The 15,947-nt window shown below is 35.4% G+C and overlaps 2 protein-coding genes and 1 long non-coding RNA gene across 3 annotated transcripts; 2 read left to right on the top strand and 1 right to left on the bottom strand.

Moving 5' to 3' along the window:
• Positions 1-2,493: 2,493 nt before the first annotated feature.
• LOC132168552 (uncharacterized) lies at positions 2,494-3,120 on the top strand. Its single transcript, XM_059579548.2, has one exon. The coding sequence runs from the start codon at positions 2,494-2,496 to the stop codon at positions 3,118-3,120; it is 627 nt and encodes a 208-aa protein (XP_059435531.2).
• A 1,657-nt stretch (positions 3,121-4,777) lies between these two features.
• Positions 4,778-5,994, top strand: LOC132172433 (uncharacterized). Its single transcript, XR_009439138.2, has 2 exons — positions 4,778-5,109; positions 5,354-5,994. It is a non-coding gene; the product is annotated as an uncharacterized LOC132172433 (long non-coding RNA).
• Positions 5,995-12,386: 6,392 nt separating this feature from the next.
• Positions 12,387-13,472, bottom strand: LOC132171692 (basic helix-loop-helix (bHLH) DNA-binding superfamily protein). The gene is made up of 2 exons (XM_059583074.2): positions 13,223-13,472; positions 12,387-13,100 (listed from the first exon to the last, which is right to left on the bottom strand). Exon 2 carries the CDS (start codon positions 13,033-13,035, stop codon positions 12,442-12,444), a length of 594 nt encoding a protein of 197 aa, XP_059439057.1. The 5' UTR covers positions 13,036-13,100; positions 13,223-13,472; the 3' UTR covers positions 12,387-12,441.
• Between the last annotated feature and the right edge of the window lie 2,475 nt (positions 13,473-15,947).

Here is a 15,947-nt window from a genome sequence, read left to right as displayed (position 1 = left end):
ATTAGACTTTCAATTTTACCAAGAACCCAAAACACTTCTTTTTTTTTTTTATTTATTTTTTTGGGGGGGGGGGAGGGGGGGGGAGGATAAATATAGTTTAGTCCCCTCAACTAACAACTGTGATTGATTTTGCCCTATAAACCGACAAGCGTGACACTTAGATACATCAAACTAGTTACTATTTTGTTGCAATTAAACCACTTTTCTATCATTCTTCCAAAAATACCTCTTTTCTTAAATCAAAATTTCATGCAAATTCTTTCTATACTAATTGAACCTTACTATATGTATTTTAGTATTTAATCAAAAATTATTTTTTTTTTAATAAATTCATTCATTTTTTTAAAAAGAAAACAGGGGTATTTTTGGAAGAATGACAAAAAAGTGGCTTAATTGCAATAAAATTGTAGTTTAATATATCTAAGTGTCACATCTGTCATTTCATGGGTTTTTTTTTTTATTTTTTTTATTTGGGAAACAATTCATAAGACTTTTTTTGAATACGATTGATTGTTTAGGAAACTTACGTATATTTAACCATTTTTTTGTTATTCTAGCATAGATGATCCCATTTGAGAATGGTGTGTATTAATTTGGGATTAGGAGATATGATTGAATGTACGTGGATGAAGTGCAATCATGGTTACTCAAATTTGAAGTGAAACATTCTCTTTTTCTGGTAATTAGTAAATCCATAGAGTTTCACCTGTGCAAACACCCTCTTGCAATAATTAAGAACTGTTTTCTACTTTTCTCAATATTAAGCATCAAGCGCATATATATATATATATATATATATATAATGATAGGCATACTTGATTTTCCCTACTATATATATATATATATATATATGATATTATATTATTATTATTATACGGATAGAAAGCTGGGTTGTTGGTCACGCTTGGTCCCTAGCTATGGCCAGATGCATAATTTGGATCTAGGCTTCCTTTTCTCTCATAAATATCATATCCAATGTGGAAAATGCATGTACTTAATTATATGGGTGAGTTGTATATCTTTGCATTTAACATATTACTGGGTTTACCACCATTTTCAAACACGTACATCGACCATAGCTTGCTACCATATATATACTTGCGTCCTCCGCTTAGAAAGCTCGGAAAGTAAACGGAAGTGCCATTTTTTGCATCTACAATGCTGCATTTTAGGCCGCAGCCAAACTTTACACGGGCTGCATTCCCATCTCATCCACTCCATCCCCGTTGCAACCTCTTTTTAAAGTTTCTTTGTACGTATCCTACTTAAAATAATAATAATAATAAAATTGCCGGGTTCATTCAACTGGCTAGCTAGCTCTCAAGAAGCTTAGTGTTAATGGGTAGTACTGTACTGATCATTTTCAGAGTAGGCCAGAGAAGTTCAATCTTTATGCGGAAAGAGATCAAATTGTGATGTTTTATATATAGGTGTTCCTTTGATCTTCTTAAATATTAGACCAAGTTTCAGGTAGTTCACATTTGGTTCATTAAGCAATCAGACCAGACATTTGATCTTGCAGAAGTGCTTGAATTTATATATATATATATATATTAAATGAATAAGTTCCAATGAAATTCTTCAAAAATTCAGACAACTTTTAATTAAATCTTTGTAGATTTTAGAGTTTTTGGTCTCCTCAAGACTCAATATTTCCTAATCTCTTAATATTATGAAACTTCCATTTGAGTTAAGGATCCAGCTATAAAATGCTAATTAAGAGATTTCACTAAATAATTTATAATATTCCAATAGCTTAAAATTTGGAGGCTCCCTAATACCTATTCCAATATATATGGTCCCCTCCCTCTCCACTCAAAGATAGTATAAAGAGAGGTATATATATGGAGGAGACAAAAGATATAGCTTCATGAACTAAGATTTTATTAAACCCAACATATTAATGGTTTAATAATCACACCAATTATACTCATTTAGATAAATATGATTCATGAAAATTTTACTCTTAAGAAAAAAAGAATTTGGATTAACATAAAAAAATATAAAGTAGAATTCTAGGATCGATTCCCCTTTTTTTTATCTGAAAAGAAAAAAAAAATAAAATAAAAAATTAAGCAAACATTTAGAGACAAAAACAGGAGTCGGGGGCACGTCCCCCCGATTTCAAAATGTATCTTTAAAAATATTTATATATATTTAACGATACATATATATTTCCTAAAAGGTAAGTTTGGCTCCTATAAAAAATAAAATAAAATATGAGCGGGTCTCAGGACCCCTGGTTCTGTATTTGTTAAGATGAACAATATAAAGTATAATACTAGGAATCAGGTGTAACAGACTACCAACTAATGAGACATTTTACTTCCTTTGTAATAACTTATCTAGACTCTCAGGTAATTAAAAAGTCTAGCTAGCTGCCACCAAACCACCAAACTCATACTTGTATAAACGGTTCAATGCAGCTAGGGTTTCCCTCATGTACTCACTTCTTGTATTATCCTGTGTGGGAGAGCTAGAAGAAAAGAAAGCATGATGAATATTCCCATTTCACTCCTATCCAAAATGTGTAGATATGAAATAGAAATACAAGGAGTTCATGTAAAGGTGAGTATAGTAGATCGAGCTGCTCTTGTAGATGCACATATTGCAGAGCTCAGGTCTTCCTTTGAGAGGCTGCCTTCTGTGGCTCCTCTTGTGGCATTTGATATTAAGTGCATCCCAAGATACAATGGTGCAGCTTTGTTGATTCTCTGTGCAGGAAGTCACTGCCTCATAGTTCAGCTCTACTACATAGATTCATTTCCTGGATCTTTGAAGAGGTTTTTGAATGATCAAAATGTGTGTTTTGTGGGAGTTGGAGTGCAGGAAAAACTCAGCAAACTGAGACATTGGCCACAGATGTGTGGGTGTAAGACAGGTGTAGAATTGGGTCATTTGGCTGCTAGGGTTCTTAAGAAGCCCAATCTTGATGATGATGGGTGTGATTTAGTTGAGTTAGCAAGTGAAGTTGGGCTCTTCTATGGGGAACCCAAAAGTGTTAATAATGCTTTCTCAGACTGGACTGCTAGGGTTTTTTCACATGAACAGGTAAAGCATGCCATCTATGATGCTTATGCTTCTTATATGGTTGCAAACAGTCTCTTGAGTTTGCTTTAATTAGCTAGGGTTTTGTTGGCCTTGTTTTGTGGGCTTTTTGTGTATGATTTTGTATGGGTCTGGTGTTTTCTAGGTTATGTTTCCTTAAAATTCTATGTTGGAGTACTTATGGTGGGTGTGATCTTTTAAGGTTCAGTACTACTGCTTGAGATTATTTAGAGAGAATAAAAAAAAAAAAAAAAAAATTCAATGCTAGTACGTTATTTGGCATTGCTTTTGTTTGATAATATCTATCTACTCTTTGCTCCATGCATTATAACCAAGATTAGCTAGATTTTTATTTTATTTTTTATTTTTAATGGATGAGTAAAAATAACGATTACAATAGCGACCCATTGAAATTAAAGGGGGAAAAAAAATTACATATAATCAAAATAAAGACCAAAAAAATGATATTATCCAGTGCAACAATCCATTCCACAGCTTCAGAGACAATCCTCAACAGAGAGAAGAAAAAAGAAAGTAAGAAAACTGCCAACGATATCAGCAAAGATTTCATGAAATTCAAGCAAGATCTTATTGGCAAAAATAATAAAAATCAACATTTCATTATTTTCTTAAACTTGGTTTTGTTCATAGCAGATTTTGTCATGTTGGGCTCCTTAAATCCTCCCCAGATGTATAGTTTTGGGATCCTGCAGTTATATATATCATATGCATGATCCAACGGCTGCTACTGCTGGGGGTTCTTAAGAAGCCCAAGCTTGATGGGTGGGATTTAGTTGAATTAGCAAGTAAATTGGGCCGTACTATCGGGAACCAAAAGGTATTATTAATTTTTCCAAATGAAGAGGTTAAGTAGGCCTTTTATGATGCTATCTATAAGAATTTTGGTCTTTAACGATCGCAATATCAACAACGACATTCTCTACATGGTCGTCGCTAATAACCAATTGTTATAAACGACATTTTATTTGTCGTTGCAGATATACAAGTGAGAATATCTTTTTTTACGCCCTCGAAGTCGAAGTTGAATAAATTTTATAGTGGCGACATATTACTTTGAGCGACGACAATTCTTGTTGCTAAAATGAAAATGTGTAAATTGAATAAAAAAAAATGTGAATAACATATTAATGACGACCTCTATTATGCAATTATCAACGACTACTAGAACATATCATCGTGGATAGTCTAAGTACCAAAAAAAAAAAAAGGCTTATACCAAATATACATAACAACAACGACACATTGTGGTCGTTGCGAAGATATTACCTATTAAGACCATTTGTCATTGTTGATAATAATTTATCAATGACAATTACGATGTGTCGTCGTGGATATTCTGTGTAAAAAAAAAAAAAAAAAAAACTTATATATAAGAAAAATGCTACACACGTACACTTTTACTTTCAATTTCCTAAGTATACACTCTTTGATGTGAGTCATATGATACTAAAAATTACCATTAAATTTTAAATGAATCACTATTATATAAAGTGATAATTTTTAGTAATGCGTCCAAAAAAAAATGTGCAAATAAAAAAACATATATAAATGAAAATGTATGTAACATTTATCTATATAAATTATGTATGAGCGGCAACACGTGTTGTCGTTGTTACCTATAAGTATAAGCGCCAATCCAGTTATGTCGTTGCCACTAATTATATATCAGCCACGTCATATCAAAAAGTTTTTCAGGGGAAAGAAAAAAACAAAACGCGGGAACGAGTGAAAATCCGCACCAAAAATCAAAACCCCTCGTCTCACTTCACTTTTGCCCTAATCTATATTTTTTCTTTCTCTATCGGAAATCTCTCTTTCTTTCTCTCCGTCGCTGAAGCACCATCGGCTGTGGCCATTTCCGAGGACAATCGGTGAGATTTCTCAAACTGTAAGAAGGAGGACCATCGGAAAGATTTCTCAAAGTGCAAGGAGGAGGACCATCGGTGAGATTTCTCGAAGTGCAAGGAGGAGGACCATCGGCGAGATTTCTCGAAGGAGCAGTAAAACTTTTAGAGTCTCGTTCTTGGCCATATCGAGCAGGTTTGTTTCGAGCTCTGAGTCACTACTTTTGGGGATACCTCTAATTAATTCATAGCACTAGTCATTAATTGTTAAATTATTTTCATTTTCTGGTTTAGCTCTAATGTTGACAAATTATTAGTGTGGGGTGTAAGACGTATTCTTTGTTTCCAAGTGCATTGATTGCATGTATATGCTGTGATGTTCTATGGTGGTTTCTGGACTGTTCATAAGCTGTGCTCTGATTCTGCTCTGATCCGTGCAGGTGAACGAATGCACATCAGTCTTGCTACGTTTTGCAAAGAAGACTAACATCCCCGTTCGTTTGGTGAGGATACATTGTTCAAAATCTAATCAATTTTCAGTTTTTGTTACTTGATTTACATTTGCTGAAGAATGGGATTTCTTCCAATTAATGCTGCTAGGTTCAATATCGGTCCACATACTAGTTCTGTGCTTTTCAATACTCTAAAATGTGAAGGGAAGCCAAAATTGAAATTCTTGGGATGCATACTAATTATTATCTTCATTTTCACATCTAGGTCGAGTGTTAAATGTTTTTTTTCTTGAGTCCCTTAAGTTGCATTTTGCCAGAGCTGGGGTCTCTATATATATATATATATATTTTTGGGCATGTTTGCACATCAAAGTCTGAAAATTTATGGTTGTTTTGAAGGATAAGTGCTTGATAATGGACTGTAATTTGGAAGCAGATGACTCAAACAGATGTTGGCTCTGGCAGATGATCAATTGGTCATTTTTGCTTCATTATTTGGTGGTTTGTTGCATGTGGGAGCCGATGATATTGTTTTGCTGTTTGAATTTGAAAAGTTTTATTAGTTTCGAAAGTAAGAAGATAGTTGTAATCGTCAATCTTCATTATATGTTTTGCACTTCTTTACAATTTATGTTTGCGTTTCTTCATTGTATTGCAATCATGCTGAATTCGGTGCCAAATGGTTTTTACTTTCAATCGATTATTTTCCTTGAAACCTAAATGCTTGAATAGATGCCAAATGCTAAATGGTGGAGCGTCACACTGAATGTTTGCATTGGCACCAAGTTCAATGAGCAAACCTACCACTATCAATCCTAAGTAACAAAACAAATTTAAGAGATAGCATTGATCAAATTAGAAAAGACAGAGTGTAGTACTATTTCATGACTGATTTGTCTTACAGCTTACAGTGAATCAAACAATTATTCTTATTAAACTTGCAACAAACAAGAGCTCCAAGGATGAATCAACTCTTTGGAAGCAATCACCTAAGAGTTAAACAACCAAAAATGCCAGGACCAGCCCATGAAAGAATCTCCTTATCTTTATGATTACTGCTGAAAAGATAAAATTTTGCAGGCTGGACATACTTAATTATTACTTTTAACCTAAGCTAGTTTATTTCCCTTCGAAAGGAAGCATGTATGGCTCAAGGCGTGACTGTTGTGCTGCTGCTGGATTATTGGCCCTTTCTGCTCTGAATGTGACATTTACTGCATGATTGTTTTTTATTCCAGTACTTTATAGTTGTCAGTTTTAGTGTGTTCGTGAATAAAGTTGTCTAATCTTGGCCAATTTCATAGGACAAACCTACAAAATCTTTGCTTAGCTGTGCCTAGTTGGCATTTTCTGAACTATTACTTTTCAGTTAGGCCCCCATATGGATGTAAATGAAACTTGGCTTAGGGTCATGCTTTCTATTTTTACGAAAAGTTCAGATTTGAACAAGAAAAGTAATTCATTAGAAATTGAAGCTTTTGAGAAGCTGTTAATAAAATGGTGCATCTGGAATTTCCCTATTGCTTTTAAAAGTAATTCATTGGATAGATTTGATAGGATGAAGTGTTCATGTCGTGATTGTGCAAATTGATATTATGAGCATATGAGCATGGTGGAGGATCAATGGATATTTCATGGGAAAGAAGATTGATTTAGTATAAATAAGACTACTTAGCATAGTTTGAAGAATGCAAGTATAGAGTATTGATGAGGTTGAAGAAATGTTAGATGATGTTGGTATGAGGACATTTACGGATGCTAATACCAGCAAAGAAAGCGAATCAGGGGTCTTTTTCATAGCCACCAAGGAAGCACGTGTGGGAAATTAATGAGAAATTGATGGTCGTGTCTTATTGAGGACATCCCTTGTGATAATAGTAATAGGCTGTGCCAGGACACGACACGAGGTTCATTTATTTATATATATTTGTAAACTACCAAAACCCTGATTTGACACTTTTTTGTCCCTCACTTTGCTTGGGCCCCAACCCAAACGTGACCAATTTTGTTTTGTTTTTTGGGGCTGCCTTAGGCCAAGGCCGGTGGTTGTTGGACTTTGACAACTCAAAAGTGGTTTCTCTGCTGTCGTTTAGTGCCTTATTTTCCAGAATCTCCCTCCCAATTCAATCCACTTACTATTAGGGTGCATTTTTGGGCCTCTAATTTTAAAAAATATATAAAAATATTTTTTTCAAACATAAAAGACTGCTCTAAAGTTGGTTGACCAGTCAAAGAAAAAAAAAATATTTCGGTCTTAAATGGAAATAATAATAAATTAATGTTGGGTTATTTGCCAAAAAAAAAAAAAAAAAACACACATTTGTAGGCCGGAAATGGAAACATTGAATCCAAGCACAACACAAGTGCTTGGCAACTTCAGAGCCAAATCCTTTTCATGGCCGTGTTGGCCTGAGATTGGTTGAGCTCAACCTATAAAAGTAGTGGCCCTAAGACAATCACGTGGTCAACTTTAAGTTGTAGCCCTAAAGTAACTGGCCTTGTTTGCTGAAGATCGGCTATGTTTGTGACTTTTTTTTTTTTTTTTTTTAAATCCAAAAATTTGTAGAGTCAGATAAGCCATTATACGAATTATTGACTTAGAAATAGTATAGAAGAAAATTAGAATATTGTAGAAGAATATGCGTTGTATTGATCAGAATTGTGACACGTCACTTGGTGCAAGTGCAATGACAAATGGCACATGGTGCCAATTTGTGAGAATCAGATACCACTCACTCAGAAATTGAAATGTGGAGTGTCAGCCTACAAAACGTGCTACAAGTTATATATATATAACTTATCCATTTATCATACATTATTTTATACTAGCTAGGTGATATAACGTGTTTTAAGTGACATTTCATGTTAGTCACTTAAAAAAAAAAAACGTAAAACATTCTTCTCTAGGTGAAAAATGGGTATGAAGAAGAGCATTCATTTTTTTTTTTTTCTCTTTTTAAAATAAAAATATTAAAAAACAACTTAAAACATAAAACATTTAAAACTATATATTTTTATTTATATGTCACATCACAATAATTTTTTTTATTTTTTATTTTTTTAAAAAACATATTAGCGAAGGTAGTCATTTTCGGCCGCGGACTCAAATTTTGGAGGATTATGGCATATCATGTCCTTAAAACAAAATAGACATGTAGCATGTCCCATTTCTAGCTAATTAATGCAATGAGGATTTGGTTCATTAGGCTATAATAGCCACAAGGTTGCCTTCTCTCACTCCATTTTTTTTTTTCCAATGTGAGAAAGGGAGAAAAGGGGGGGTGAATTACAGAAACAAGAAATACAAAAGTGACAGCGCCATCCTAAGGATAGTTGGGAATAGGTTAAATAAATGACTCGACCCATCAAGAAACTAATACTGCTAAAAAAGGCAATTTCAAACCAGCATGGGATTATCAACATGAACCCCTACTGAAATAATGCAACCATTAGTAGTCGATTGCTCTCCCTCCTACTTATATATGATAAGATTGATTTTACAGTGTAAAAAGAAAAGGCAAATATATGATCCTATTGGTGGACATAGGTACATAAACCAAGTGTTGGAAACTTTCTAGTATATATTCATATTTAGACTTAAAATTAGGTTTGGTCATTGTCAAAATTAAGATCGATCTCCCGCCCATATTTTTACCCGACCGAATAAAAAATTGTGATTCCGTCCTTAAATGGCCTGTGAGATCTAGCAGCAAACAATGTACGATCAGAGTAACAAATATTTAACATGGGCTTTAAATTGTGCACCTAAGATTCAGAAATGTATGCATAGAAATCATAAAAAGGATGTGGTGGGTGATGGAGACCAAGGATATTACACAACAAATCACACCAGTCAAAGCAGAGCTGGACGTGTAGGGAGGTTGGGCAAATGGGCAAGGCAGCAGAATTTCTTCCAAGGAACCATTACTAGTTGGTGGGGTTGAGACTTGAAGTAGCAATTTTCATGGTAGTTTACTCTTCAATGCACCTCACTTGTCCCTAAGCTATTGCTAGTTAAGTCTTGGACAAATGACAAAAATTCTAACCATGAAAGGAAAAAGGCTCGTACTGGCATCTTACTCAATCAAATATTGAGGAATAATTCCACATTACTTGTTGACAAGATCTTAGGCATGTTCATAAGGAGTGAGCAATCTTCTCTTATCGAACCGATTTTATAAGATGAGTTAGACCCACAAATTTCTTTCATCAAATGGTCGCTAAAGTTAATTTAAGGGTTCTTAAATAAGCCATTTGTCGCATTTGTCTGATACCAATCGATCACTGAATATTGAAAAGAGGGATAATCGATCACTTTAGGGTTTTTGGCTTAGTGATTGATCATGCAGGCCCAACAATGGCCGAAGTCTCAATTCAAGCTTTTTTTTTTTTTTTTTTTTTTTTTTTTCAAGTTTTGATGTCGAATGTTGTTCGTTATTAATCCTTAGTCATAATTAAATATTTTTTAACCCTAGTTTAAATCAAAGTATTACAAATAAGGTTCCTTTAATTCTTTCCATCAACTTAAGTATTACAAATAAGGTTCCTTTGAATCCATAAGAATGCAAGAACACCTGGCCTAGAGACATCAATGCTGAAGGGTTCCCCACATAGGTAGGGCAGCCCCAAAAACAAAGCTAGTGGATCATTGGGTGCATCTTTAGGTTTATTCAAGCTAGAGAGAGAGAGAGAGAGAGAGAGAGAAAGATGGATAGTTTGTTTTTTTGAAAAAAGATGGATAGTTAAATGAAGGCACATGGATGCATGTGAATCATGGTGTATGTAGAAAGAAAGAAATCAATGAAAGCAGCAGAGTCCACAGATAATATGTGATTTTTTGTTTGTTGGAGAGGCAAAGCCTACAATAAACACAACACACGTATATACATACGTGGTCCTTGACTCAACCATGAATATGATGACCAATTTGGCTCAGAAAAAAGCCCTTTTGATAGGGATGCCACTCGGCCTCTACCTGTCTCGATCCAAAAATTGACAGCTGGGCAGTCTTGGTTGCGCACGTGTTGGCCCCTTAAATTTGGGAAAAAGGTTTGCTTCTTAAGGGTGACCAATACTGCTTCCTCCACCTGTCGGTCCCCTAATTCCTTGTCTTTTTCCACCATAATAAATTAATAATAATGATAATAATATTTGTTCTTCATACAACAATGCAGATTAATTGCTTCAAAACCCATAGAACCATTTCCCTATTCTCTTCACATCACATGCAAGCCATTGTTGGGGGTCAGTGCACTTGAAACTGTAGGGCCTCTTTTGCACATGATGTGAGGCTGGCTTTCATATGACCAATTTGGCCTATGCCCTAACTTTTTTGGCTGTGGGGTTCCCCTCCCCCCATAACTGGCAAATTTAGTACCCCTACAAATATCCACATCTACCACAGAGGATCTCACTCTCTACTTTCAACTTCACTTTTCTTTCTTCTATCCTTTTTCCCTCTTTCTTACCATGCTCATGCTCAGATAAAGTTCACCACCTTGTGTGGCTTCATGTTCTCCAAAAGGACTACAATAACTCAGTGCATCATATTTACTTCCTTTTATAATGCAATACAAATATGCTATTAATTAAGATGTTTTGAGTCAGGCTGGCAATTTTTGACACAACCCGTAAATTTAACACTAACCGATCACCAAATTAGTAGGTTAGTGTTGAAAGACATGACCCTTTTAATTGTCACCCTTAATTTTGAGAGGCTAGTAATGTTTGAACAAGATTCTTTCTTTTTTTTGGCCAAAAGATTCAGCTGCATGCCCTCTAATTGTTGTTGGATCCTAGGGGAAATAAACAAAAAGGACATTGGAAGTTTAAAACCAAAACTTACAGAGAGATTGGTAACTGACTGTTGAGAAGCAATGGGACATAAAAATCTGAAAGCCATGCCTTGTCAGGAAACATTCCACAGGCAGGAATGGGAAAAACCAGTCCTTGGTTGTCTGAGTAGGAGCAGTAGGAATGGGCAAAAACATTGTGTTGTGTGAATAAAAGATACATGTTAGGTTGCAAGTTGTTGGCATGGCAAGGATTATCATGGTCTTGTTTTGACTGTAGGGATGGATGGCTTTTACCTTTGAACTAATTAGTAAGAAAAAGTCACATGATGCTTAAAAATCCCTCCTACCTCCTAAGTCTTAACCAATATACCTAATCACATTATATTCTTTCATTCTTTTATCCTTTCATACCATATATTAACAAAAAAGGAAATACCATTTGAACATTAGTTATAGAACAAAGGCTTTTTTCAAATTGAACTAAAAAAATTTATTTCAACGGTCCAAAATGCGTATCATACTATCATGCATTTTTAAATTAGAAAAAATTTCTCTAACCCATAGTTGTAGTTATAAGAATTACTCTTATTTCTTTACACTGTGATCTGGCTTTTTGTCTCGCAGTTCAATAAATATTTAATAAATTGTTATACGACTGCAATATAATCTCATCACCATTGAATCAGCTGTACTAGAGTTGCATATCAATATACAAAACACCATTTTCATTTTATGTGATAAGGTAGTGCACTGTCCATTGAGACTCTTTTGAGCCCACGCACATGCATCCTTGAAACTCTCACTCTCTCTCTTTCTCTCTCTCTTTGCGTTTTTTTTTTTTTTTAATTATTATTATTATTTGGAGCCTAAAAGGTCACCAATTTCCATTTTCACCCTTTCCATGGCACAATACATAAGCTTGAACGCAAAATTATGGTTTTTCAATTCACCCCCAAAACCCCTATAGATTATCCTTTTGCCCCAATAAAGAGACCAAATTAATATATTAAAACTTTGCCGGCCAAACTGTTTGCCAATCGGCCCCTCACGCTAAGCACTGTCCGAAGAGAATCAATTTGGGTAGCATATTCAATTCAAATGAAGTATAAATTATTTAACAAAAAAAAAGAATTTAAAGATAGTGGAGCTCCAAAAGAAGAAAAGGTCATGTACACAATAAAATACATGAATTTATAAAATCCATAAAACAATATTAAAAAAAAAAAAAAAAAAAAGAAAGAAAGAAAAGAAAGAACACCTGGCATGGTAAAGCCAGGGCCATTATAACAACGAGCCAGGGCTCGAGCCGAGCCGATCGACCGGCGCCCCGGTGAGGAGCTCCGTGAGCGCGGTCATGGCTCGGACCTGCATCTCCAGAGCGGCAATGTAATCGCTCGCTTCTTCCAGAAGGTTCGGAAACGAGACCTTCCGGCAACCGGGAACCAACCGGCTTAGAACCTTGGCTTTCCTCTGCACAGCCGGTAAATGCCTCTTCTTCGCCGGTCTCTTTAACCGGCTAGAGCCGGTCACCTTCCCCACCTTCGCCTTCTTGTGCTTGTTGCAACCGAGTCTCAACCCGAGTCGACTCGTCAGAATCGCCCGGCTCCACCGTGTCCGACCCTTGGCCGACACGGCGAGAACCCGGTCCGCCGCCGCCCGGACCTCGCGTCCGCCGGAGACCTTAAAAGCCTGCGAGGAATTCCGGCGCACCTGCCGGAGAGCCTCGAAAAGCTTCGTGGAGTAGATCCTCTGCTCCCTGTCGGATCTCCACCTGGTTTCGGGTCCAGTATTCGGATCTCGCGCTTCTTCCCCGGTTTTCCTCCTCTTTTTCCGATTCGACTCCTCAAAATTTAACTCGGAGATCGAAGACGCCATAGAAACGAATCGAACCGCAGCCACAGTCTTGAGTTAAGAAAGCTTACAATATTCTTTGTATAAACCTGCGGATCAAAAACAAGTAACAGCAAATCAGAAACAAAATTCAACAACCTGTTCGATTTCATCCACATCAAAAATACATATATTTGAAATGGAGTTTGTAGCAAAGTATTTCCCGATATACCTTTTGGAATTGGAGTGGACGATGAGGGTGAAGAAGATGGAAATATTTTTTAACGTTGTGATGAATGAGCGAAAGGCTTCGAATTCGCCTGTTTGGCAAGAATTTCGAGTTTTTGGTTTTTCTTTTGGTAAACAAGAGAGAGAGAGAGAGAGAGAGAGAGATTGTAGGAAGTCAGGGAAGGTGAGGGGGAGGCTTTAAAAGCAATCACGCCTTCCTTCGTATTTGCCCTCCCGTTTTCGTGCGCCGAGGTTCTCTATCTTTAAAATATTCAATGTCAGTTTTAACTCAAAATATCGGAAATAAATATTTGTATTTATTAATTGTTGTGAAACTTGTGAGCTTTGCTGGATTCACCTTTCTTTTATTATTAAAAATACCATTTTGTATTTTCTTAAGTTAAAAAAAATTAAGGGTGAATCCAACATATACAGTCAATTTAATAGGCTAGGCGACTGCTATAATAGCGTCAAGAATGCAAAATAACATTTTTCTTGTTGTATGAGAAAGTTGGGACGAGAAATATTTAACACTCTTATGTGAGCCCTGCATCTCGAGCTATTCGGCACGTGGGCTCTATTGATTTTTTCTTCTCTCTTTTGTTTTCTCTTTTCAAAATAAAAACATTCAAAAACAACATAAAATACAAACTATTTATAGAACGCTCAAAATTACTTTTACTTTTATGTCATATCAGAACTTTTTTTTTTTTTTTGTTTTGTTTTGCTCGTCCTAATTCATGTCTTAAGATGGGTACTAAGATTTTGATAGACTTGGTTAAATGTTCCCAATAGTTTCAATGTTTGTAGCCAACCCAAATTCAGTGACCCTTTTGCAGGCATTTTCCTAATATTTTTTATAAATTTTATTTGCAAATTGTGGTTTAGTTTTAGCAACCATTCACTTAAAAATATCCAACTTTGATCCTTGGTTTTGGATTACTAATGATGTGGACTTCTACTGTTTGTTTTTTTTATTAAAATAAAACACAGTAAAAACTAAATAAAATAAATGACAGCAAATTGCAATATATTTGTAGTAGTGGGAAATGATAACCATGGATTGAATTAGCTTAACACTCAAGTTTAATTAAATAATAGTGGTAGACAGAGTAGAGTAGGTAGTAAATATCAAAAGAGACCTTAGATTGATCTTGCTAGTGATTGCCTCATCCATGCCCAAATTCAACCTTGATTGATTGGACAATGGGGATGGTGGACAACTTGCCCAATTAATTGTACTTTTTTTTCTATTCAATTCATCTATGTAAATCAATAGAATTAAAGAGAAAATTGAAAGAAAACATGTGCATCAAATGGCTTGTTGATGGAATCATATTACCTTGCACACAAAGCTAAGAAATAATACTAATAATACTACTAATAACAATAATAAGATTACATTAGGCCAACCAAAAAGGCTTAAACCCTGATTTGGTGCGACATAATAATTTAGGAAGGGACTTGGGAGTTAGGAGGTGTTTGGTGATATATTAATGTTCTTTGTACGCCACCCAGCAAGTGAAATATCTTGTTCTCCCAACACACAGCATCAAAACATTTCAAATGTGCGAATTTGAGAAGGGAAATTTTCTTACTTCCTGGTTTAGCTTTTTACCAAACGTGCCTGCAGGCTGAAAACGACCAATCAAACAGTGGCATGCCGCCTATATTCAGACGGTCAGATCGAACCGTGAAATTTCAAAATGTTAGCGGGTAGCGGGTACGACATTATTTTTTATCACAAATTTTTTTAAAAAGATGAAAGACCTTAAGAAAAATAAAATGAGAGACGCCATTTGACATGCTATAAGAATTTTTTTTTTTAAAAAAAAAGGGTGAAAAAAGTGACGTAGAACATAAAAATTTGATTAGTAATTTTATATCTCATAAAGCTAAAAGACTAATTTTTAATTTTTTTACCTTAGGCTTCAATTTTTATTGAACCGGCCACGGAACGGTATGTTGGGAATATTAATACTTTAGAAAGTGTTATAAAAAAAACTATATAATATAACATATTATTGTTACTTCACCTTGTCCTCTAAGGCAGGTACGGAATGCCCTATTGAATGTTTGTTGAAGGCCACGCAATAAAGCTCAGAAACATTGAATGGGTTCATCTATTAATCTGTTGCACATTTTAGAGTAAAAACAAATAAAAGTTAGGGTTCGTAATTGGCAGTGGTTGATGATATGGAAAAGAGTTATCGGATAATAAAAGCATGTGTTGGCTTCTGGCAATTGGGTTTTGGCATGGGGCCAGTGGAATTTGTTTTTATGCTGAGCAATGATTAGTGGGTGATGCACCACAATATAAATTATAGTGAAAAAAGGAAAGCATGTGGTTGCTTTCATGGCACTTTCTATCATCTGGGCCTTATATTTTGTTCTTTTACAGATGGGGGAGGGAGGGGGGATTTGGACTCACCCCCACTTTATGGGTGTGGTCAGGCTTGATCCACATTGCCTCCAAATCAAATTCTGTAAATCAATTTCTGTTTCTTTCTGATTCTGAATGCAATCAAATTTCTGCTCTTCTCTGATTTTGGGAACCCTGAATTGTAACAAAGTAAATTGTGGTATGGTCTTGCAGAAACCCTAATAATTAGATGTCCACATAATCAGCAGACCAAGAAGAAAAATAATTAAACCCTAGAAGATTCCGATGAGCCCCCATTGCCAATGACATGCCAGAGAGCTTGCCTCCTTGAGTGAGACAGGCTTCA

This window comes from Corylus avellana, chromosome 1, assembly GCF_965113065.1.
Source record: "Corylus avellana chromosome 1, dhCorAvel1.hap1.2, whole genome shotgun sequence".
Classification (NCBI taxonomy): Eukaryota; Viridiplantae; Streptophyta; class Magnoliopsida; order Fagales; family Betulaceae; genus Corylus; species Corylus avellana.
This window is presented reverse-complemented; position numbering and strand designations above follow the sequence as displayed.